Below are 26,915 nucleotides of genomic sequence, written 5' to 3' on the forward strand. Positions count from 1 at the left end.
CTGTTAACTGGCCACGCTCTTTATCTGCATTACTGATTGTTAATGATGCTGACTACAGGGAAGTGTGCAACTTGCTCATTCCATTCATCTGTACCCCTTCTAGCCTAATTTCATTACCTTCTTTTATTGTGAAGCTGTTCTTTTCCCTCACCACCTTAACAAATTGAGAAAAGTGATAGCACTCAGTAGGAATTTGTATTAAATGCAACTGAAAGATGTTTGAGCTTTCTGAGGGCACTGCGCTGCGGGAAAAGTGAGTGACCAGCTTGGCCTGGATCAATAGTCTGGCAGGGAACATCATGGAGGACTTATAAGCAACATTTCTGAGGAAAGTGCATGAGGTCTGATGGTGGAATGTGAGAAGTTGTTAGGGTACTTTGTAAGAGTTAGACTTGTAAGCTTTTCCCAGTATTCTTGCTGCAGAGAGAAAGCAGAAAAGCTTTCATCAGCGGCTGAGTCTTTTGATTTGGAATTAGCTGAAAATGAGTACACTGGTATTCCACAAGAGAGAGTATGTCTCAAGTAGGTGTTATTTTCCTTTTATTTTAACAGTTAACAGATTTTATCTCTCTACCATTCTTCATCGAATGTTTCACATTGATGTTTATTTGTCACATCTAGCAATTTGTTGTTTGTGGGTGTTGAGAAGGGATCAAGCTGTGAAGAAGAGAGACTAAGACCAGGGAACAGATTTGTTTAAGTTTTTCTTTTGCAGAGTTCTAAGGGAAATCTGCAGGACTTCCCCATGGCACAGGCAATATCAGCCACCAGCCATTTGTATGACATATTGTAGAGATGTTGCAGGGTGCAGAGAACGTGTGAGTTTTTAAATACCACTTTAGCAATCTTTCACCACCATATTACATATTACATATGAACAAGGAAGATAAAAGATTTTAAAACTGAAGTTAAAAGCATAGCCTTCTCTGAAATGGAGGGTTGGCAACATTTTCTTTCCCATCATAGCTGTCTTTCTCCCTGTGAAACAGGAAGCTGCAGGGTTGTGGAAAGGTCCAGCAGTAGCCATTGAGAAATCTTCACACATCCTGCCCTTTAATCCAATCGAGTTTTTTTCTCTCTATAGGAAGTACAAAGAATTACTCCTGTCGTGATTTTGTTTTTTACAAGTTAAGTACTGTTAAATTCATGCCTGAAAGTGTTTGCTGTTATGAGGTGGAGCTGGGCACTGTGTTTTCTGCCTCACTTGGAAGTTGTTGATCCTTCTTTTGAATATTTAGCTGCTAATCTTGTTTCAGAAACCTGGTAGACTTCAGGAATCTCTACAGATTTTTGTGTTCAGCGCACAGCAGCACCTTAATGTGGCAGAGCATTACAGGGACACAATGCATTCCGAGCCCGTTCCTGTAAAGCCTCTTGGCACACATAATGATAAGGATGTGAACAAACCCTGCAAGCCTCTGGGGCAACAGATCTGTCTGAAGCAAAATGCCTTCTTTTAGAGCAAGAGATAAAAACACCAAGGAGAGCGGTCTGAAAAACGCAAGTATTTACATGCACTGCACCTGCTGCTTGCTCATGTGATTGACAACCGAAATTCAGCACTAGGACGCTCCTGGCCTTCCCTTGCTCTTCCAGCCATGCTGTTGGATGCCAGTAGTTACTTGTAGGAATCAATTTTTTTCCATCATGATGTAATCACAACACTTAATCCAGGTCCTCTGTTCCATTCGGTGCGTGTTGATGGTTGCGGCCTGTGCTGGCTCACAGCAGTTGGCAGGAAGCCTGCAGGCTGCCTCCTGGAGGCTGCCACAAATCACGGATCAGCTCAGCGAGGCGCCGTGCTGCTGCGTGCAAAATGATGCTCTCAACAGAAAAAATGACCATTGCAGACCTCACAGAGCAGAGCTGAGGGCTTTGGGCTCTGCGTTGCAGAAATATATGAGCAAGTCCTACGATATCTGTACTGTCAGTTTAGTCAATGAATGTAGATAAACTTGTATCGCTGTGTGCATGTAAATGCAATTTCATGTTGCTGTTATTGCAGATTAGAAAGCTGCAGGAAGCTAACTGAGCGTTAATGAAATAGTCACTTGGAGCAGCTACACGTTGCTTTGAGTACTTAGGAGCACGCGGAACAGTGACTCCCAGCAGGTCAGCGCTCATCTGCACTCAGACGGTTCTCTCTTGGGTAAAGGTTATCTGTCTCTCCTTACAAGGAGGGTAAGGCAAGGGAATGTGATGGGATTTAGTGTAGCACCTCCTGGCAGTGTTGTTACCCCTTTTGCTGTGGGTTACTCTTGCACTGTTTTCTAGTGTACCACTCTTCTTTTTCATCAAAATACACAGATATGTTAAAGCCTTTTAAGTAACACACACACACACACACAAATCATTTACATAGAAATCACAAAGTATACCATCTCTTCCAGCCTGTTAAGATATGTAAACATTAATTCATTCAGATGTGTTTCTGTTCTGTGCTGTCTAAGCACACCAGTGAAACAACTGTTTCTTGGGTGAGATATGGTGCTGATCAGAACAGTGATTTGTAACACTAATGAATTTGCAGTCTTCCTCAAATAAGCAAATAATCTGAGGAGCACAGACGCCATGCATATTCAAGAGACGTAACAGCACAGCCTGGGGATGAGCCTGGCTGCTGGATCTGATTTATCCTCTGGCAGCGGCTGCTTGCAGCCCAACTGCTGCAAACTTCCTTTCTCAGAGGTTCACAACTTGGCTAGAGTTGAGCTGATTTTCGCAGATGGGATGCTGCTGAATTTCAGATCCTTGCTTGAAAACAAGATGGTGCTAGAGCTCTTTGATAAGATGGTCACTATTTCCTTATTGACGATAAAGCTGAGTGTTATCTTTCCCGCTCTCCTTTTCAGAAGCAATGGGGTCATTTTGGTTGAAGTTATTAAAGCGGAAATTCAGAGTGGAAAACATCAGTCTGTCACTTAGAAGCTGACACTGCTAAAAGCAATTGAAAATATCCTCTAATAAGAATTGTTGGGGAACTTGTATATCGAGGAATGTTACCACCCCATCTCTGACAATAAAAAAGTTTGTAATAGAAATGATTGCCCTTTTCAGAGTGAGAAAGTAGGAGAAAAACATAAAGGCGACTTCAAGCATTAAGGAATAAAAATATTTTCAAGTGAATAGCTTGATGTCTGACTGGCAGGTCTATTTTAGGAAGCTATTTTTATATAACATCATTGGGAAAAATAAGCCAGATGATGAGCTATCACTTTATATTTTAATAAAAATTAGCTTATTATCCATGCAAGCATTGGCACTTATAACTACCAAATTGTCTGAGGAAACTTTTAAGATCCCAAAAATCTCTGCAAAGTGGAAAGGCACAAATGTCACAGCTATCTTATTCATACTTCTGCTCAATTAGGAATTTTCCTACTGAATTGAATAGTCCTCCAAATGTGACTCAGTGTCTGCCTTTAAGTGGCCAGATATATGACAATATGGGAAAATGTTGGTTTGCTCAGTCAGGAATTCAAACATATTTTACAATGAAAATAAGTCTCTGAAGTCTGTAGACTCTGCTGTAGTGAGGTTCCCTGCTGCTAACATAGTGATTAACTGGGTCAGTGAAGTAAAAGCAAAATGGAGAGTATATTGACAATGTAGCTGATAAATAGCTAATAATAATTACTACCATTATAGAAAGCTGAGGTGTTTTTATTAAATGGAGTTTACATTAGCCTCTTCTGAAATTGTCTAGGAGACTGTACATTTTTTTTTGCTCTTTTGGCATCCCTGCCCTCCTGAGTCTTTAGCATTATAGCTGATCTGTCTGTGCAATGGATAATTCCATTCAAAGTAGTTAACGACAAATAGCTTAGAAAGCAGATTGTTCTAACATGATGTCCATACAAAATGACCAGAAGTCAGTTGAATTTAATTACTTTTTTTTTTTCTTAATTTCCTTCAGGAAAGGTGAGAAGCATTATTTGATATCATATATGTGCAATTCATTCCTGTTTTTTAAACTTACACTTGAATTTTAAGTGTTTACTAGCTAGTGACTTTTTGAAGAAAATAATAAAGTTGTGATAATGAGAAAAGGCTGAGTTGCTATTCTGCAGTGTTGTGTTTGTATTTCTATCTAATCATATGCTGTTCTAGATTTTGTTCACAGTGTGAGAATTACTAAGATGGTTGTCATAACTATGTATTCTACAGATGTCTTGGGTATGGGTTTGATCACAAATGAGGAATTATTGGAAATTTAGGATAAATGCAAGTAAAATAATCTTGCTTGGGGTGTGAGAAAATGTTCCTGTTTTTCTCACTGTCACTTCATTTTACATACTGCAAAAATACTAATGTTGACAGTTTTACTTATTAGGGTAAGTGTGAATAACCTACTAGTCATTCTTATTTGGTTCTTTCTATAAGTAAGGCAGCGTTCTTCAGTTTTTCAGCTTCCCAGCTTCTTTCCATTCCTTGCAAAATGTCATTACACACATAAATGAACAAAACATTATTCAAATGTATAAACATTTCAGGAAGGCTGAATTTTAAAAACAAGTAAGGGTCCTGTGAGATACCAGATTGCTCAGATGACAGATTGCACTTCATTGCTTCCATCTTAGCAGAAAATATTCTATTGCTAAATGGATCCAGATCATCATTCTACATGATGCAAGGAACCTTCAGGTGATAGTGTATTTCTGATTACTCAAGTGTAGTGAAATTTATAATCTAATTTTTGAAAGAAAATACTTAATTTTCAACAAGGCCTTGGTTCAATGTGATCTACTGAATTTAGCAGAGGAGAGTTGCAAAGAAAATTCTATTATGTATTTGGCCTGATGCACTGAATAGTGGTCTTATTTTAAAAAGCTTGGTTTAATGGAATGAATCATTTAGGAAATTCATTGTGAGTTCGTTAGGTGAAGATCTTATTTAATTAGAGAACCAGTTTTTGCCAGTTTCCTTCACTAATCAATTTAAGATTGTTTTTCAGTGAAGAGCAAGTGATATCCATAGATCTTAGATGCATACTAAATGTGCTGGGATGTATCAGCATTGGCACAGTGCCTGCAGCTAGCCCTAGGAGAGAGCCTCTGTTAGAAATCTGACTTTGTCTGTGGTGGGCACGTGTTCAGTAAGAGGGCAAGTTGTGCCATGCATTTTGCACATGCTTCTGCCTCTCAGCCAGCTCAGCTGTGCAGGCCCATCCATTAAGGTGAAGCCACATTTCACCGACACCTAGCAATTGAACTGGTGAAAAATGACTCAGGAAGCTCTTTTCTGTTGAGACCAATGATTCTGCTGTGGGGAAGAGGTGTGTCCTTCCGCTTTATGTTCCTGACTTACGCCAGAGGTTTAGTCATGGCTGTTTCCTCCATCTGACAAAATTGGAAGCTCAAAAACTGGCTATACCTTGATCTGGGCAGTTGGCCAATATCAGTAGAGAAGAGTTCTGTGAATGAAATAATATACTTAGAAGGTATAGATGCACAGTTCTCTTTCCCTACACCTGATCCCAGAGGATTTCATGGCACCAAAGAGTGATTTTCCTTCCAAACATTTTCTAAGCTATGCTGTCAGTCCAGTTTTCTGCTTCTTGGAGAAATGTTGTCAACTGCTGTTTTCGCAAGGAAAGGTCCTTCTGTTCAGCTTACATATATAAAAGTCAAGGGAATACTAACTACCCTTCAAAGTCCACAGCTGCTGTTGACAGTGGGTAGCTATTACATTGCCTTCATCTTGGTGAGACTCAAAGCCATATATTTGCTTAGTTTTTCACTAATTCTAAGACACAAAATATGCAAATAATTTCTGTTTTGTTTTTAACTACACTGATCACTGTCAAGTTCATGTTTCTTACCGTTAACATCATTTATTTTTGCTCTGTATCCAAGCTGGATAATGCAGATGAGCAAGCAGCTCAGATCAGACGTGAACTAGATGGACGTCTGCAACTGGCCGAACAAATGGCAAGGGTAAGTGGCTGCTGTCAGATACCAAAAACATACCTTCATCTGAGATTGAGTGGGCTGATACATAGTTTCTGTTTCCAATTTCTCATTCTGAAGCAGACCAGAAGGTCATCTGACAGTATAACAGTCTGGCAGATGCCTTTCTTTCTGCTGTGGAGAATATATGTCAACAGGGAGGTAGGGAGAAAGCAAAACTTGTTTTCCAAAGTTGTATACCATGTAATCCTACCATTCCTTCATCAGCAAGTCCAGTGGTGAAAGAAAGGGTATATTATCTGCACTTTTGAGAGTATGTATTTTGGAACTAAACTAGATTATATTTTATATACAAAATGCATTGTGCTATCCTGAGGGTATAAACATGTTTATGTCTTACGACATCCTGTATGTAGTATAATTTTAAGCATATACACTACAGTTTACATTTCCAGTTGGAAATCAAAGTTCAGAATGCACTAGAAGTAGCATAACTATGAGTGAAAATTGTAGATCAAAATAGTAATAATAGGGTAATTTATAAATTGTTCATGTAAGTTTTAGAAAGCCAAGGTTGTTTTTTCTGTCATGTAGCTTGTATTTTATTTCCATGGACAAGATTATGCCCTTCTATCCTAAATACCACAGGTAAGGATAGTTACTGTGTCCCTGGCCATATCCTATTAAACTTTGAGGAGAGGCTCTTTCAAACAAAGACTATCAATTTCAGATCTCTTCAATCTTCTGTGAAGCCTTGGATTATAATCAAAGATGTCTGATAATGCTATGTTTGTTCTGTGTCCTTTTTGCCTGTAGCTCAGCAGTTACAAAAAGACAGTATATCATATTTACATAAAACAGTTTTAAAGCTTTCAGGTTCACTTGTTTATTTGAAATGAAAAAGTAATGGTTATTTAGGTCTATCAATTTCATAAATAAGAATCTGGAGGCATAAGCTTCCTTTAAAATTAAAAAGCATAAAAGTTTTCAAATGATTTTAATGCATGTGAAAATTGTGAGCATGCTTTAAACCATATAAATCTTCATTTCCTAGCTAATGTACATACATAGACTGCATACCAGTGGCTTTCAATCAGTGGTTTTCTCCATAGAAAGATTTTGTTATTCACCTTTTGAAAATTCTCATGGTTTCTACAATTACTTAAACTGTGTATATATATATATATAATATAGTATATATATATATATTTGTGGGAGACTGTCAGAGTTAGTCATAGCTGCTCGATCCTAATTCTAGCAGCTGTAAGAATTAGTAAGATCACCTAAACCTAAGCAGTCAAATGCTGCAAAACAGCTCTGACCTTTCCTCTCAGAGCTCAAAAATGAGGCAAAATAAATAAATAAATTGGTACTTGATTATGTATTCTAGCATCTCTGTTGGGTGAAGAAAATGGTTTTCAGTGATTACCTGCCTGGAAGAGAATTATTAAACTGCAGTACCAAAAGAGCAGCACAGCTGAAGGAAAAAATCTGCATGCAGTTTTCTCTTTTATTAAGTTCTTATTTGTGGTTCCTATACAAGCTTACTTACTGATTTTAAGATACAAGTTGTTAATTACATGCCATAAGTTTATTTTAGCAGAAAAGATCATTTAACCTACCTAAAGGATGCAAAAAACCTTAGAAATAGCATTGATCTACGGTAGCATAAAATGAACAGGGAATTTGTGCATCAGTTTGTCTGGCTGTTTCTTCACGTGCTTGAATTTAAATTAGTTGAAATTGAAGTCTGTATGATGTAATGAGATTTTCTACCTTTTGTAACTAGTGGTATCCTTTTCTAAGACAAACTTTTACATGATTCTATGCGGAGATTACCCAGTCTCTTTTCTCCCTGAGAACTGCATGCTGAAAATCCATGTTAGCACCCTGTTCAAATACAGACAGACCAATAAAGCTGGTGTGTCCATTGCCTCCCCAAGGTCTTTATTTCAGGATATATTCCTCATATATTCCAACAAAGGATCAGAGAGGGAGAGGGATGACAACAAAAAACCATACACTATTCTTCCGTGGTCTCTAAATTAGTTTAAATATTATGTGCTATAGCTATTTGTTACAATTTCACTCTTTTCAAAAAGAAAATTAAAGGTGTGAGGCAATTCATAGCTATCAGTGTCTTTATGGAGGATTCTCACCTGTGTTTTGTGAGAGACAGAAGTGGCTACGAGCATTCAAGTTCTACAGGAATGAAGGCATCGGTGTATATTCTGGTGGTCCTGCCTGTCTTCAGTTACTGCAGCCTTAAATTACAAAAGATCACAGTTATAAAAAAATATGCAGGAAAAAGTGATGTAAGAAGCTTCCCAAACTTTTACACTGGAGTGGAGAAATAATCTTAAAAAGAGGAGAGATCTTTTAACAACTTAAGCCTTCTCTGTTGGCACTGTGTTATTTGAATGATCCTCACAGGATAAGGTACAGTTTGATTTTGGTTTTAGGTGGGTTTTTCTGTTTGTTTGTTTTTGAGAGGGCCATGTATAAACAGGAGAGGATATGTCTGTTTACGAGGGTGGATACTGATAGGACAAGGGGGAATGGTTTTAAACTAAGACAGGAGAGGTTTAGGTTAGATATTAGGAGAAAGTTTTTCACCCAGAGGGTGGTGACGCACTGGAACAGGTTGCCCAAGGAGGTTTTGGATGCCCCATTCCTGGAGGCATTCAAAGCCAGGCTGGATGTGGCTCTGGGCAGCCTGGTCTGGTGGTTGGTGACCCTGCACATGGCAGGGAGGTTGAAACTAGATGGTCATTGTGGTCCTTTTCAACCCAGACCATTCTATGATTCTATGATTCTAAGACTAGAGTGTGCTGAACCTTACCTTCTTATGTTCTAACTATGAACTACTCTTTTCTCTCTCTTTTTTTTTTCCCATTTCAATTTTTAATATACTGACTCTGTAAAGTGATAATGTACCAGTCTGGGAGATTTGCTGCGGGTGTTTTGGGTTACAGTTTGCTTGCCTGATCTTTGTTGTCGAAACAAAATCAACTGTAAAAGTTTTAACGTAAAACATTTTAAGACATTTCTCATAACGGCTAATGGTAAAAATGGTGTTTTAAGAGCAAGGTACTTACCTTGACAGGCAATAACTGGGGAGCGATGTTTGTTTCTCACTTATATATGAAGCTTATGTTTTAGAATAATCTGCATTCTTGGGCTTCCACATGCAACCTGGATTTAAGGTTAAAGAATTCTGGAGGGCAAGAGGTTTCATTTTTACAATTATGTTTTTACAATTATATTACATTATATTTTGGATGTGTTTTGTCTACTCTGTTTGAGGAATATGATGGAATATTCAATTCAAGTTACATTTCTTCTTGTCAAAATTACTGTGTATATTGGACATGTCTCGCCTTCCTACTGCTGTTTTGAAGCGATAGAAATAGTGAGGAATTCAGACTTGTATTTTTATTCAATATCTAAAAGTGAGAACAAATTAGTAAATTGGCATGATCTCGAGTGTGGCATGATTTTTTTCCTCCCTAATGTTTAAAATATATCTTCCAAGGAAAGAAAATTCCCCAAGTTCATAACAAGAGAAATGGAGAACATGTACATAGAAGAGTTGCGGTCTTCAGTGAATTTGCTGATGGCAAATTTGGAAAGTCTTCCTGTGTCTAAAGGTGGGCCAGAATTTAAACTGCAGAAGTTAAAGCGATCACAAAATTCTGCATTCCTGGACATAGGAGATGAAAATGAAGTTCAGCTCTCAAAGTCTGATGTGGTCCTCTCCTTCACATTAGAGGTAATCACACATTTCACAGAACATGTATTGACAGTTTAAATTACTAGAATATCTAGAATGCCTGTTTCGTGATATTTTTTGTTGCTAATTCGTGCTAAACATTTTATGTTAAAGTAGTAGGTTATGAATTGTCTCTGATAATTAAGAGTTAGAGTACAAATGCATGATGCACTTTCCTCTTGCAGCAGTAGCTACATTTGGTTCCATGCAGCAATGTGGGAAGTTGAGTCTCCCACACAACTGTATCTTCAGATGAATTCCAGTACATTAGGTACCAAATAACGTAACACTTGAACACTTGTTATCACAAAATCATTCACAGAAGTTTACAAACAAGATGTGTTTTCTTACTGAGAGCATTTAAGAGAAAACCGAAAGCATATATTTTTTTAGTGTTGGTCATAGCAGGCTGATGCTTATAGATTTCTTCATTTTCTTCAAGAGACTAGCTCATCTTCACCAAGGTTATGCTGGAAGTGTGCTCTACAGAGATGCAATCTCAATCCATATGGAGCTGAAGACACTTCAAGAGGAAGCCACAAATACAGATAGTTACTTAAATGTAATGATGAGAGCATCGTAGATCAGGTCCCGTTCTGAACATGTGAACATCAGGAAATGCTGATCTCTGTCTGTTGTTAATAATAGAATCAAAATGTTTTGCAGAGTGCATATTGCATATTTGTCTGTCAGAAGATGCCACATGTAAGTGTTATGCACTTGAAATGGCTTCACTTTGTTAAAGAGAATGGATAATATTAAGGAATAAGTATTTCAATTGTTAAATCCTTTAAGGCAAACAAAAAGTAGGTATGTTTTTAAACAGACTATTTTTGTAAGCAAATAGCTTTTTTCATGTAAGGTTCAGAATTCACATCTAATTTTCATTGCCATGTCCAACAAGATTGAAGTCTTCATTTAAGTACAAAAGGTAAATTACTTATCCTGCTGTTAGCCATTTTGATATTACCAGCTAATAACGTAGAAGACAAACATCAGCTTTTGAAGAGTAGTAACATCTATCCATCATTCCATACGCCATCAATTATTAGTTCGTCAGGCATGTAAAACAGTCTTAGTGCTGAATGCTGTGCAGCTCCATCGCATGCTGTGCCTCTCCCAAGTGGAATGCAGAGCTTGGAGTGATGTCATCAACAGCAATAACATGGAGTATTTCTGAAGCACCTAAAAAGTACCTGAAAAAGCTTTTCAATAGTATATATATTTTTTATCTTCAAGCAAGTCTGCTTGGTAAGGGTTATAGAAAGAAGAAAAGCATTCTCTGGACTTATAGATAGAAATATTAAGTAAAAATTATGTGATATTTGGAAAGAAAACACCAAAAGAAAGAAACAATCACAAAATGAAAAATGACAGTAAATGTAATTTTCAGTGAACTCATTACTTGTAGCAGTGTGGGTATGTTTACAGTGCTGCACACCAGAAATGCAGACTGTTGGGTTTGGTGAACTTCAGTTTTTTTGGTTGTTTCCTCCAATACACTGAGGTTCTCCAGGGCTGGTGACCTGCAGTTCATTGTGGGCAAGGCAGCAAAGAATTAGTGTCATTCTACAGGTAGCAGTTTTCATTAGGGAAAATTTTCATGTTAATCATGTTGTTAACCACATAAGTCAAGTTTCTTGCCTGCAAAGTATGTGTAAGTGCCTTATTCTTGGGAAGACAAATCTCACAGGTAACAAGGGGCACAAGGAAAGAGCTGAGCTGATATTCATTTAGGCTGAAACATGGGAGATCTGCTCTCTTTTATGCAAATCACAATGGACAAATAACAAAATCTGACTGCATTTCCTTGGAGACAGAAGACATTTCTGGAAAATGAGTGTGATATATGCAGAATTTTGTATTTCAGTAGGTAGAGTAACCAGCCAAATCCCCACTGAGAGCTGCAGCACAGGTATATGAATGAAGAGGAAATCAATAATGTGAAAACATTAGTGCAAAAACACCCTTACATGTCAGTAGACAGTGGGAGTGTGAGGGGTGTTCATCCGCCCCTGCATTGCACTGTTAAGACAGAGCAGCAGAACATCTAAGCAACATTTATACATGCTTGTGGGAATGGACCTTGTGCTCAAGGGTAGGAGACACTGCAAGCCACAGTGACTATTCCTGCAAGTTGGGGATTTCATCAAAGAGCTTATCTTCAGAAATTTGTATCATAAATAAAATATCAGAAGATTTAATTGTTTATGTTCTGCAGCTGTTGGACAGTTTAAGGAACACACAAGCACAATTTAGAAAGCTGTTCATCAGCTAATGAGCTAGTTAATCAGCTAATGACAGTTTCCTTCCTAATGAAATGCAGGGTTCCCTGTCATTCCTAGAATTCAAAAATGCTAGCAAAGACAAATGTGCTGCACAATTAAACTTAAGGAAAATAAGGATCAACATAAAAAAACGAACAAACGTGAAGTCTGCATTCAACACGGATATATGTTTGATGTGTGGAAGGACCACAGAGGCAGCGTTAGCCAGAGGGATCTCTAGTGCAGTCTGGCAGTGATCATTGATCACTTTTATAACTGAATTCCTGAACCACTAAAGATGGAGAAGCACAGAGATAATTACATCATTGTCCCTGAACTGCTGTTATTATTTATGAAACATAATAGGCAGTGGTGATAATTTGTGGGTAATGTAAAAATGTTCTGAATGATCAGACTGTCACCTCACAGCATTTTTGCCAGACATCTAACAATTACTAAGATTTGGGGACTTTGAAAGCACAAAGGATTTTACAGCAAGGAGTGAAATCTGCCTTGGCGTGCCTTAATTGAAATGGACTGGCAAATTGCAAATGGTTTGATAGTCAAATGTTTTAGTAGTTGCTTGCTGACCTAGGAAATCAATTGCCTCTAGCGAGACCAAAAGTAGTCATTAATTTTGTCACCTTTGAGATGATCAAACTAATACTGCTTTGGCGGGTTGTTTTCGTTTTTGTTTTTGTATATAGTTCAGCTGAGGACAGCTTCTCTGCTGATTAAATGGACAAAGTTTTTTGCAGTTCTGTAGGCTCAGATGTGGCTGAAAAGAAAAGCAGCTTTTCCAAAGCAAGCAGGGAAATGCAAGCAACCTTCTTTTCAGATTTTCTCGGAATTGGAAACATCTGAAGTGTAAGAATTTCAATAGCTTCACACTGTGACAAACTGCAAGGTTTTAAAAGACACAGAGAGTTGAAGTTGGACTGCGTTTGGCTCTTCTGGGTAGTTCAGAGGAGCTGAAAAACTATGGGATTTCCTAACTGGAATGTCCCCAGTGAGGACGTTTCTGACCTGGTATTGGTGGCTTCTCTCTCATCTCCTCCCCTTGTGTCCCCATATGCACACTGCACCTGACTGCAGGTAGGGAGCTGGGAGAAGGAATAGGGGTAGCAGAAAAAAAAAATACAGCAGCTGAGAGTGATGCTCTCTGTCATCATAGAGGTGAGATTCAAGGGAGCAAAATTGCTCTCAAATTCAGCTACTAGCACTGAAGTTACAGTAGGAGTGAGTTTTTGCCCAAGTAAAAGTGGAGCAAAAATCTCCCTTCCTAGTGTATGTTGCTGAAAGTGGAAAAAGAGGGCAACATTAAAACTTTTCTGTCTTTAAGGAATTCAGACAGTGGGTTTTTTTTGTTGTTGTTGTTGTTTTTGTTTTTTGCTTTTGTTTTGGTTTGTTTTTTTTCTATGTGGAGCCTACTACCACAATAGCCATGTTGTGTAATGCTTTCTGAAGTGTGAAGGATGAACTCTTTGCTTTCTTTTCTTCAGATTGTCATCATGGAAGTGCAAGGTTTGAAGTCAGTTGCTCCCAATCGGATTGTCTATTGCACCATGGAAGTGGAGGGGGGTGAAAAGCTTCAGACGGACCAAGCAGAAGCTTCCAGGCCACAGTAAGCTGCTCTGCTTCACTGCATACGACATCTCTTTCCATCATATGGCTATACAACCTATAGCTCGTATGGTTTTCACACTTTAAGTTAGCACTGGTTTATTCTAGTGCTGGGTTCACTCTGCGTTGTTACCTTAAATTCTTTCTCAAAAATTATAATATTCATATTATTTATTTATGGTGAAGTAAATATGAAGTGTGAACGCTGTCCAGAAAATGCCATTGAATGTATGTGTGAGGGAGTTGGAGACTGAAGTGTTTTATACTCTGGAAATACAAACCCCTTGAAAGACGTTAGCCCAGGGTGATCTTATGTATTCCAGGTTAACGTGGCGGTGGCTTTGTGGAGTGTAACTTGTACCATTGGTGGCAAATCAATACTCAGTAATCAGTCTTGACAAAGCTTACTCACCTGCTGAGCCTATTTCATTTTAAATTATAGGATCCACTTCTTCCAATTAATTTTTGAGGGAGGCAGTCAGCAAACGGACTTGCAGGGGAAAGCATCATGTCATCTGTAGCTGAGTGGCATAGAGGAAGAAAATTAGGTGTGTTTTTTTGTTGATTTGTTTGACCTACACGCTGACTTCAGACACTTTTCTCTCTGTTAAAATGTCATTTGGAATCTTTTGTAGATACCTTTCCAGACAGTGAGTTGGGGTTTTACTGGCACCATAGTGTGCCTTGTGAAAATCAATTTAAAAATTGCAGTTGTTGCAGTATCTGAGAAAACATCTTAAAGTGAGTTGGGATGGTAGCTTCTGTTCCATTCGCACCACAGATACAGACCTCTGACAGGCAAAATTATAAGCACAGAGTATGTGCCTCTTCTGGGGTCTGGGGAGGAGGGGATCTGATTTGGTAGACTTTCTCCTAGCTGTATAGTCAGAGGAAATATCCCTGACAAATAGGCCAGCCAGCAGCCTGCTATAGTTGCATTTTCAGATGAGCTTTGCAGAACTCAAGGAGATGAGGCAATATGTAAAATTCACTTGACTCTCTCCCTGCCGTGTGTTCCTTCTCCAGGGCTTGGGCTTTGCATTTGTATGTGGTAGGTGAAGAACATCTAAAAGTAATAATTACATAAAATACATACAAATATATAGCATGAAGCAAGGCCACGACTGGGAATACAATATTCTCTGCTCATCTGATGACCTGTTGGAACGTTTTCTGGTGGCTCTTGGTCCCATGTGAGTTGCCGGGCTTTGTCATGGAGGGCACACCTCCAAGCTGTGCGTGCCTTCTGTCACAGTGAAGGTTCTCTTTTCTTCTGAAAGTGTCCCTCTTTTTATCCTCAGCCTTGAACTTGCCAGTTTCTACTTTTAAAAGCTTCATTAACCTCTGGTGTCATTGATACGGGTCTTCAGATTTCCCTAAATCAGCAAAAATACACTGATCCATGAATCTTAGACAAAGTCATTCTCTTTTCAGAAAACGGTTCATAGATGTTTCTCTCTCTATATATTTCTGTATACAGCAGACAAAACATGTCAGGGGTGATTCATGATCAGTTCCTTGTTGACTTACATATTAAGGACTGCAGGTAAAGGTCAAGATTATAAAACCAATCAGAAGGTGTATTCTGCATATTGATACATCCCCTACAAGTTAATAATAAATGAGTCAAAGTGGAAATTGTAAAAAGGAAGTTCTGAAGTAGATGGAGTCACTATGAGAACAACTGTAGCATTTGTAGGAAAAGTGGTAAGGTTGGGACCTTCTCTGAGTTTGTAAACTGATTTAGAGGATTTCAGGCTCAATACAGAAATAGGAAGAAAGACTGATTATTGGCTATTCCATATAAGGGCTGCCGTGTGTACAAATTCCATATGGACTTGTATGGAAAAAAAATATATGCATCCTTATGAAGTAGAGGGTTGTGAGATGCCCTGAACTGTTCAGTGTAAGCATGTGGGTGGGATTTACTGGTGCTGTTGTTCTGCTTACAAAGCTGTGTGATTTAAAACGGTGCAGCTGCAGTTGATAGAACTCTAACATGTATGTGGCTCTTGGGCTGAGCCATACTTTTTTCCATTATGCTCGCAAGCATAATTATGAGACTTTGGCAAACAGTAGGCCTAAAAGCAAAGAGGCAGATATAGTTTTTGAGCTTATACAGAGATGTAGTTTGAGGCAAGAGAGGAAGATATTGAATGAGACGAGGATGAAATTATCAAATTACGGGCAAACAGAAGATGGAGGAAGCTGCCTATGGAATTGGAGTTCTTTTATTCCATGGCTTCATCTTTCTGTTACAGCCAAACCAGACTAACTTGGCAGCAGCTGTATTGCTCTTTTGGTTGGTGGCAAAGGGAACTAAGAGAGGTTGGCAGAGATTTATCAGGAAATTTTACAGGCGACAGAGAGCCTAGAAAGTATTATTATAGACAGGGAGGGGCCCTCAGTTTTCAGAGGACTGTAAGGTGTCTCTTCTTTCTCTCTCCTATTGCCGCCCATTTCCAGTTCTGCTAAGACCTTTCTTCTCACTATGTCCAACACACCCTTCATCTCAAGCAGTCGTCTGCCTAGTCTCATCCCCTTGCACTCAGGACAGTTCCTTGGTAGGGATCTGCTGAGGGACACTAAGGGATGGATGAAGGGTTGTATGTTCTGATGAAGGGTTGAAACAGAAGTGACGTTCTGCTTCTGTTGACGTTAGCAAGCAAGAATGCTACTTGCACTGCTGCTACTTGCTTTTCCCCTTAGCCCCTTGGTAGCACTAGGGAAAGTTGCATGAGTAGAAGCCCATGAACAGACAGCCCGTGCCGCTTCTGATACAGGAAAACCAAGCTGACTGCTGCCCCAGGGCATGCCCACTTTGCCTGCTGCTGGAGCTGACTGCTTACCGGGATAATTTCCAGTACCGCCGTTCAGATATAAAGGAAAGTAATCAATGAGGCTGGAGGAGAAAACACAAAATTCATTGTGAGAAGAAACTGAGAATGGAGAAGAGCTGAATTTCATCGTGGCTCTTCAAATCACAAGCAGTAACACATTTACACTGACAAACACCAGATAAATGAGAACATAGAGTCACATTTTATATAGAACATGCAGCTAGAAAAGAGTAGCAAAGCTCCTCTACTACGAGTAGAATTAAACAGTGGTGGAAAATGAATTTTTCACTAGCCTGGAGAGACTGCTGGCAAGAGCTCCAAATCACGCGCTTGTCACAGGCATTTTCTGGAGCTGCATTAAAGCTGGTACATATGAAGAGAATTCTAGCTTCTGTGAAGAGAAGTGGTGTAAAGCAGTCTTGATACCTTTTTTCTTTTTTTCCATCTGTGAAGCATCAGTATACGAAGTGCAATGCTAGTTCTCAGCCAGTAGTTTCAAAAGCCTTGACAGTGAAACTCAGATGAGTTCCTTGACTGGGAACTCAGACGCGTGGTTCAAAATGGATTGCAAACCAATGTTACCTCAGCGTGGAGATTAGTAGAAGCATGATTCAAGCAGAGCCTGATTTCAGGATTTATTTACTTCCAAAATGCTGAATGTTTCACTTCGTGGCTTTTTAGATATGTATTTAAGTATCCTTCTGTATCCTTGAATGTTTCTATGAGAGTAAGAAGGAAATTAGAAAAAAAATGTTTGTTCTTCAAGTGAGAAGGCCTGAGCAGAGTTCCAGAGAATAAAAACTCAGTTTATCAGTGAGAAATTTTTTTCTGGTTTCCTAGTGCTTTTAACCCCTGCCTGATTTCTGTCTCTGATAATTAATGCTGTAAGTTTGTATTGAAGTGCTCCATACAAGTGTTTTCTTCTTTAGCAAGCTGAATGGAGCTGCTTCTGTGTATGCTACTGGGCAGTTAATGATCATTCTCAGATGCAAATGCTATAAAATAATTTGACTGAGCTTAAGTCTTGGGCAGTTATACAAACAGATCAGTTACACAGCTTCCAATGCCTGTGAAATATATTTCATTCCTTCCAACTGTTTATAGCCTTTTAGCCCCGCTGAAAATCCCTCCAACAAAGCCTGTGACCTTTTCTAGCAGACATCAGTAGCAGAGCCTTCAGAGGACCCCCTTCAGCTCCAGGACTCTTCGCATCATTTTGTTGCAGTGGCTCCACATGGGGTGTCCTGCAAAATCCAGCACTAATTTCATTCTTCAAATGTTACTGATGTGGCTGAGTTTTCAGTCATGTGGAGTCTGGTGTCTGCGTGTTTTCTTATCATTGAATTTATTCATTCTGAATATTAAATAAGGTCGTTTCTTGAAAATGTTATCTTCTGGATATAGATAATCATGCCTAAAAATAAAAGTTGGGAATATGTTGTTTTTATCGCTGCAATTGTTTATCTGTTGTCAGATGTTTATGAAGAAGAAAAAGATCCTGTCTGACATGATGAGAAAATTTTGATGCAACAAGCATATTCATCATGTAAATAAGACAAATGAGATGATCATTTGTGCTGCCAGTGGCTGTATAACCTTGTAAAAATGTCTGTTATATTAGAAGCATGTGAAGAATGTGTGATTAAGTGTCTGACCGGAGGAGGCAGGGAACCTCAGTCAAGACAGCACGGGTAAAATAAATGCTGCTCACTTTCTTTTTATGCAATTATTGCATATTAATTCCATAAAGTATTTGAAGTGTGACAATACTGGCAGACACAAAATCAAAGATTATTTAGTAAGATTTTATCAAAGGGTGTTGTTATTTTTTTTTTTTTTAAGAGGAAAAATAAAAGCTTAATTTCCAAGACTTAGAACTTCCTGAAATGACATGATCACTCTTAAAAAACGTGAATCTTTTCAATATAATTTGTTGGTGATATTTTCATGACCTAAGTTTGTCCCTATGGGAACAGGCTGAGTGTTGGGGCACTTCAGGCTGGAGAAGACTCGGGGGGAACCTTACAGTGGCCTTCCAGTACCTGTAGGGGCCTACAGGAGAGCTGGGGAGGGACTTGTTATAAAGGCAGGTAGTGACAGGATGAAGGGATATGGCTGTAAACTGGAAGAGGGTAGATTTAGACTAGATATTAGGAAGAAATTCTTTACTGTGAGGGTGGTGAGACACTGGAACAGGTTGCCCAGTGAGGCTGTGGATGCCCCCTCCCTGGAGGCATTCAAGGCCAGGCTGAATGGGACTTTGAGCAACCTGGTCTAGAGGGAAGAGTCCCTGCCTATAGCAGGGGGGCTGGGACTAGATGATCTTAAAGGTCCCTTCCAACCCAAACCATTCTATGATTTTTTGAAGTTACTGAAGGGAAAAGGGACAGATATTTATGAGATGTGACCATCACCTTCCAAACATCAAATGGTTTTATTCCATCATCATAGTCACTGCTACTTAATAATTTTTATTTTTGTTTAAGGGAAACACAGAGGTGATCATGTCTACAGCCATCACAACTTGGTTGCATGACACAGATAATGCAGTATTGAAGGAAAAAGGGAAGGCATGAATTTTTTCATCTACTATTCATCTGTGTCTAATTTATCTGCATAAATAAGATTAATTTTGATCAGTAATACTTTAATTATACTGTTAAGTGTTCAGTAATCATTCTGTATATTGTTTGTATTTGTAGTAATCCATCTTTTTGCTCTTGAGTATAAAACTGGAGACTGAATATGAGAAGAAATGAGGGACAGAAACACAACTACTTGCTCATCAGATAAGACTGTAGTCATAATGTTCTCCTCCTGGCAAACCAACCAATTCTTCTAAGGATGTGGTGGGTTTTTTTTGCCAGTTTTTTTTTTTTCTGGGTTAAAATGAGTGTCTTTGCACATGGGATCTTTACAGAGGGATAGTGTGATTGCGGTTCTGTCATCTAACCGTGCTCAGCTTGTTGCTTATATGCTTTCCATTACACCTCCTGAGGATAAATAATCTTTAGAATCTAGCTGCTTAAACAGTGTCTTTTATTTGATGGATTTCACCTGTTCTTTTGACTATTAGTGCTGGAAGTTTTTTATTTTAATTGCAGATAATTGCAGTGACATCCCAAGCTGATTTTACAGAGGATAATAAAGTGGAATTATTCAGCATATTTGGCATCCAAACTTTTCTACTTTAAAACATAAATGCATTTTATGTGTCATTTACGAAAATGAGGATGTATATAAGAAAACTTCCATGTATTCCTAGTAAGATTATTTCAAAGACTAAAACATAAGAGACATTATTTCTAATTAGGTTAACTAGGACAATGTGGTAAACTTGGCTAAGTTGGGCATCAGCTTTTAGTAAGTATTTTGGAACCGTAGGGAAGTGAAAGAGAAAGATTGTGCAGGAAACAATGGTCATCTGCTTTCACAAGCCAGATAGGAGTAAATTACATACTGATTCTCCTTGTCTTTGAAGGATAAATTCCATCATGGCTTTTGTCTTGGCATATGTCATAAAGTCTTCTTTCATTGTCATGATTGGAGCAATTCTCAAAATAGGACAGAAGAAATTACCTTGTAAAAAATAGGGTGCCACATGCAAGTACTGTATGTGCCTGTCCAGTGTCAGCTGCAAAGAGGAGAAGCATAATTGCCAGTAGAAAATTAGCTGATGCTTTCTTGGTTCTGTGAAGGAAAAAATGGGAGCGGAAAATACACATTTATCCCAGTTTGTGTTCTGGATTAATGGTGGAAGCGTTTCACAGAAGGGATATGGATTCAGCTGAAAATTTACATGACAGTTTTATTCAGCTGTTCTCATTGCCTGATCAATTTCTTGCTCCTTCAAAAAAAGGAAATCATACCTAATCAGCTCACATATAAAGATCAGTATGATATCCACAATAAAAAATAAGGTGGGATTTCTAAAATAAGTAATTGTGTATGCTACATTCTAGTATTAATTGCTATTTTATATTGTCTAGCAGGTATTCCACTCTCTTGTTACAGAGAAATAGGAATTTTCTAAAGGCTTCTAGTTTTAAAGGATATTTGAAATTCGACTGGATAGTAACTTGAGCAACCTGATCTGACTGGCTGTGTGCTGATCTTGAACTAGGTGACCTCCAGAGGTTTCTTCCAGCCTTCCAGCCTAAATGTTGTTGTGATTCTGTGATTATCCCCCCAAATATTCTCTTCTAATCCTGTTGACCTAAGGGATGTGAGAAAAGCACTGTTGTTAGAAGGGGATATTCACAGATCTGGTACAAGTGTGGTATGGAATAAACTGGGATGAGAGGAGGTAATTAAAGTTGGCTGTAATTTCTACTCTATTTGGACAGTTCTCAATAAACATAATCTTTCTGCCTCTGGGGTATATTTTTTTATTTTCTTCTCTTCAGTCTTTTGATTGTTCTGGCTAAATCCTGGTTGTTGTTCTGCTTCTATGTGCTGAGCATGTTAGTAACTGTCTGAAAGTGACCAGGATTTCTCCCCTTATATGATGTTTGCACTCTTGAAGACTGTGGTTTGGTGCACTGCATCCTGCTGCAGCCAAGCAGAAGCCAATGAGAAGGGGGCTTCCCAGCAAGTGGGTTCTCTGTGTAGAGGGGCATATTAACCCCGTTCATCTGGTGGCACTGCTGAGCTCTTCTGTGAAATAGTTCTTTCTTGATACCATAATAAATGTTTTGTCCTTTTTTTTTATTTTATTTTAAATAATTGGCAAATTACTTTGTCTCCCAAACTCTTCATCCCAAACCCTTTCTCAGATTCCCAAAAATCTAAGGCTTTGAGAGCTTTTACACTTTCTTTCTTTCTTTCTTTCTTTTTTTTTTTTTTTTGAGAAAAACTGTGAAAATCTAACAAACCCAGGGTTTTGGCAGACTATCAACCTCCACTCAAGCATAACATCACTACTATGATACAGTGGCTGTTTGGGGATGACTCTATCCTTTTACAGTGTAATAAATGCCTTGCAAGGCTGAGATCAGTTTTATGTTCTGTTTTTTTTCAGTGCATTTTGGAAACCTTGGGGCTTGAAGGTGCATGTCCTGCTGTTATCACCTTCACTCTAACAATTAAGGCTTGGAGAAAGACAGTATACTCGCTGCTTAATGAACGTAATATATTTGTTTCCAGTCTTGTTCCCACCTAATCCACAGCACATGTGATTAATAATTTGCAGGCAGGCATAAGCTTGCTCTAACATTGCACTAAAGCATTTTTGGATGTGTGATCCGGCGTCAGACTAGAAGGCGTTTAGCTGTGAATAATGCAGTGTTGAGCCAAAGACAATTAAGTGCTGCTTAGAAGAAAAATGTATTGGATCAGGCCAAGCATCATACTAACATAGGTACATGGTCTCTGGCTGGGTCAGAGTGAGGGCAAAGACAGCTTACATCTGCCTGCAACACATCACTTGGCAGGATGGATGTCTGTCAAAAAAGGGAGGGGAGGGAAACATTACCTCAAATTTTACCTCAAATTCTGTTCACCTCGTGCAGTTTTCTGACAGAGTGGAGGTGAAATTTGAAATTTAGTGATCTTCGCCCATCTCATCTCTGGAAAACTGAATTACTGAAGATTGTTTTGGGTAATTGTGTGGAAGAAAAGTTCCCTAGGATTTCTGTAAGCTTTGACATTATTAAAATATCCCATTTTCCATTGCAAAATATGCCATTCTTCTGTCTTTGCCTTGAAGTGACTTTTCAAAAATTTGCTTGTATTGATGGAAATAATTTCTAAGTATTTGACCAGATGCAACTGTTCAACTGGAACGAGTTTGATGTTTTTTACTGAGTTTTGATTTGTTGTTTTGGGTGAAGAGAAAGGTTAAGGAAGAGGACATTGAAAAAAGGAAGCTTTGAAGATTTTACTTTTGATCCCTATTCAGTTTAAGAATACTTTGTTTATCTCAAATCTTCGTGACAGTTTTTCCCCATAGTGCGAGCAGGTTCTTCCTTCCTGTCACTGTGCCAGTATGTGCATGGATTCTTGGGCATAAGGATGTCAAGAGCCCCAGTACTTTAAAAATACAGAAAAGTCCACTGAGCAGATGTTGTCACAGATGAATGATGCACTTTGCTCACAAGAGAGAAGCAGCAATATGTTTTATTGGTATAAGACTGATTTAGCGAGGCTCAAGGGTTAATAAGTCAGTGGTTTAACAAGATTCAACGGCCAGGTATACTCAGTTACTTACTGCATAGAGGACGGGGTCACACAAAATTGTCAAGAAGACTCTCCTGTTGAGTCCTGAGGCTCAGAGCAGATTCCCTTGCTTTTTAGACTCCTCAGAACAGTGTGGGTACAGCTGGATTTGGTCTTAGTTTCAGACTTGGTCAGCAGTTTATGTCTAAAGCATTATGTGCACAATCAATCTAAGATGCAACTTACCAAAGTTTCAGCATCATGTTAGTCTCTTACCAAGGATTTGTTACGGATAAGGAATCTCTCAGCCTCAAGGAGCAACCTTGAGAGGTGTTCCTATTCCTGGCATGTAGCCCACTGCAGTACAGGAGAGCTCAGTGGGCTCTGGACTGACCCCTGTTTGTGGAGTAATATGATTGACTCAAAGTTCTACCTGCACATCAGCCATATTTTGTTTGGAGCATGCTCAATTAGCCCCTGGTTATTGTGTTGTTGTCTCCCCAGAGTCCAGCCTGAGCCGAGTGCAGCCATTGCTACCACCATTGGTGCCTATTGCTTGAGCAGGGTTAACAGTAAGCAGTCAGGTTGCAAAGTGGGGAGTACACCGTTACAGAGGAGGAAAGAAAATGTATATTATAATTTCTGAATAACTACTTAGTATATTTTGTGAATCTCCAGGTTAATGTGCCTGCTTGAAAGCAATGCCAGCAGATTGAGAGTAGGAGTAGCTCAGAAGCAGAGGCAGAATAATGTGGACAGCTGATAAGAATGGTAGGTGTCAGAAAGGAAAAAAGAGCTTCAGAATAAAAGAGAAGTGGTGGAATGCCAGATGGAATACTGAAATTTTCTGATTTGATTCCTAGGTGTTCCCTGATAGACTGTGCAGGCTCAGATAAGTCAGTCTATTTTGTGATTTGCTTTCCAACATCCTTAGACTGAGATGACAATACCTATCTGCTTCATCAAAGTGCTGACAGTGCATCAACATTTGCACAATGTTTGGAAGCTTTAAAGTGTCACGCAAATACTGAAGAACATTGAAAAACAGGCTTTGCAACTTTTAAGTGTTGTGATGGATCCATTTCATTCTGTTTCAAGACAGAACTGAATATACATTTAGAAACTTTGAGATCGTAAATGGGCATGTTTTACTCTTATATCCGTCACCACTCCCTAGCTGGATTTGAAACTCAGTGGGAGACAGGAGTTAATGCCTCTCATTAATTCTTCACACAAATACACACGAGTGGTTCCCAGCACCCAGAAGTCTGCCGGTGTTGTTGCACACCCTTAAAAATCTCCATCCTGACTTGTCTTAGAATCATAGAATCATAGTATGGCCTGGGTTGAAAAGGATCACAATGACCATCTAGTTTCAAGCCCCCTGCTATGTGCAGGGTCTCCAACCACCAGACCAGGCTGCCCAGAGCCACATCCAGCCTGGCCTTAAATACATCCAGGGATGGGACATCCACAGCAACCTTGGGCAACCTGTTCCAGTGCATCACCACCCTCTGTGTGAAAAACTTCCACTAATATCTAACCTAAACCTCTCCTGTCTCAGTTTAAAACCATTCCCCCTTGTCCTATCACTATCCACCCTCATAAACAGCCGTTCCCCTTCCAGTTTATATGCTCCCTTCAAGTACTGGAAGGCCGCAATGAGGTCTCCCTGGAGCCTTCTCTTCTCCAAACTAAACAATCCCAGTTCCCCCAACCTTTCCTCACAGGAGAGGTGCTCCAGCCCTCTGATCATCTTAGTGGCCTTCCTCTGGACCCATTCCAAGAGCTCCACATCCTTCCTGTACTGGGGCTTCAGGCCTGGATGCAGTACTCCAGATGGGGCCTCACAAGAGCTGCGTAGAGGGGCACAATCACCTCCTTCTGCTGGCCACCCCTTTTTTAATGCAGCCCAGAACACAGTTGGCCTTCCGGGCTGCAAGCACATACTGCTGGCTCATGTCCAGCTTCTCGTCTACCAGGACCCCCAAGTCCTTCTCCGCAGGGCTGCTCTCAAGGAGATCTTCCCCTAGTTTGTATAAATACCTGGGATTGCCCCGACCCAAGTGCAGCACCCTGCACTTGGCCTTATTGAGCCTCATTAGGTTTTCATGGGCCCAGTTCTGCAGCCTGTCCAGGTCCCTCTGGATGGACACCCTTCCTTCCAATGTATCGACTGCACTGCTCAGCTTGATGTCATCTGCAAACTTGCTGAGGGTGCACTCGATGCCATCATCTGTGTCATTGATAAAGATGTTGAAGAGCACCGGTCCCAAGACCGACCCCTGAGGGACACCACTTGTGACCGGCCTCCCCCCTGACACAGTCTTGGTTGCCTGCACTGAAAATGAGATGGAAAAGCGATACTATGTAATAATTTGTTCATACTTTTATGCTTGTTTGAAAATACTTGTCATAATAGCACTCTGTAAATAGTGTTAGACTGTACTGTTTCCATTTTTTTCAATGTAGAAAATGTTTTCAATGTAACTTTTACAAGGGGTGCTCTGAAAGTAATGCCTCCTACTTTATGATGTTGGCCTACGATGTCGAAGGCAAATGTTAGTTGTATGGCAGTAAAGATGGAACCTTCCCATCAGTATTCCATTACATGTTGTTGCTGTGTGACAGATGGCAGCAGAGGGGCAGTCTGACAAAATGGTGCCTGATATGGAAGTGCGTAAGAAGCAAAGGTGTGTCATTTAATTCCTCCATGTGGAAAAAACGACACCCACTGTTGTTCCTCAATGCTTGCTGAATGTTGGTGGAGACCAAGCAGTGGATATGAGCACACTGAGGCGGTGGGTGGTGCATTTCAGTGGTGGTGACAGCATCGTGAAAGACAAGCCATGTACAGCTGTCATAGCACGACATGAAGATCATCTTGATCAGCTTATCCGCACGAATTGGCAGATTATAACCAGGGAACTGTGTATGGAGCGGAATATCAGCTTCAGTGCATTGGAAACACTGGTGGCAGTGTTGGAATATTGCAAAGTATATGCAAGGTGGATCCCACAAATACTCACAGAGAAGAAAAAATATCATATGCAAGTTTGTCTGGATCTATTGGATCAATATGAGGCTGAAGGTGACAGTTTTCTGGATTGCATTATTACCAGTGATGAGATGTGATGTTACCACTATGAGCTGTAGTTAAAACGGCAGTCCATGGAGTGGCAACATGTGACTTCCTCATCAAAGAAAAAGTTCAAGACACGGCCCTCAGCGGGTAAAGTGATGTGTGCTGTCTTTTGGGATAGGAAAGGGATGATCCTTTCAGATTTCCTGGAACCCGGATATACCATCAACTCTGATTGCTACATCATGGAGTTGACTATGCTGAAGGCTCAAGCTTCCAGATCTAGGCCAGAGTCAGGCCCCATTCTAGTTTACAGACTGTTGAGCACATTGCCAGTCTTGGCTGGATTGTCCTACCACACCCACCGTACAGTCCAATTTTTTGCCTTCTAACTTCCGTCTGTTTGGGCCAATGAAAGAAGAACTGCATGGACAACATTTTCTTAGCATTGACACCAGCATAGAAGCTGTGAAACTGTGGATCACATTTATTGATTCAGATTTTTAACTAGCACAGCACACAGGCTCCTTTTCATTGCTGGTGAAAATGCATTGCTACTGGTGATGACTGTGTTAATAAAAAATGTTTTGTAACAGAGAATTTGCTCCATCAGATAGTGTTATCGCAGTCTTTGTTTCTCTTCTAGTTTCCACAGAAATAAATAGGAGGCATTACTTTTGGAGCAACATATGTACATTGTTGCTTGTTACGTATAGAGTTCCTCTCTGTTTTTCTTTTCTGTTATATATTGGACTCTTTTCTAATTTAAAGAAAAATTATGACAGTGTTGTCATTTTACTTTTTGCAAATTAATTTTTTCAGGTATTATTAATATTCTATGTTTAAGAAGAAATATGGCATTGTGTCTAACTTGTTATTAGCTCTCTGATAAATTGTTAGTAATTTTGAGCTCTGTTAATTCCCTTATTTTAAACAGTTATTATTTTCACCAAAAGCAAGCTGTGAAAAAAATCCCAGATGATAAGATTACTTTTTTTTCTTATTCATATTTCTCTGATTATGTAAAGGAGCTTTGCGGTACCACAGCAACAAGGTATCCTTGCTTTTGCCTAGGTGAGGACCAGATTTGGTGCTTTCAGCTCTTCAAAGTCGGGTTCTGGGAAGGGTTGTCAGTGTTTACTAACAGCGTCAGCTTAAAAGTCCTTAATATTGCTGCTGAATTCTTAGATAAAAAACATTCAGACTGTCAGTGGCCGCACAAGATGGTGCCCAGACAATGCATTCAGGAATTGAATTACAGGCTTC

General features: G+C 39.4%; 1 protein-coding gene across 27 annotated transcripts in view; it reads left to right on the forward strand.

Moving 5' to 3' along the window:
- CADPS2 (calcium dependent secretion activator 2) overlaps positions 1–26,915 on the forward strand; it is a 301,879-nt gene that overhangs the window by 115,072 nt on the left and 159,892 nt on the right. For all 27 annotated transcript variants that reach the window (XM_040649118.2, XM_040649128.2, XM_040649125.2 and 24 more), the window contains exons 4-6: positions 5,856–5,936; positions 9,445–9,681; positions 13,451–13,572. In XM_040649118.2, coding sequence (XP_040505052.1) covers positions 5,856–5,936; positions 9,445–9,681; positions 13,451–13,572 — 440 coding nt within the window. The remainder of the gene's footprint in view (positions 1–5,855; positions 5,937–9,444; positions 9,682–13,450; positions 13,573–26,915) is intronic.

This window comes from Gallus gallus, chromosome 1, assembly GCF_016699485.2.
Source record: "Gallus gallus isolate bGalGal1 chromosome 1, bGalGal1.mat.broiler.GRCg7b, whole genome shotgun sequence".
NCBI classification, from domain to species: Eukaryota; Metazoa; Chordata; class Aves; order Galliformes; family Phasianidae; genus Gallus; species Gallus gallus.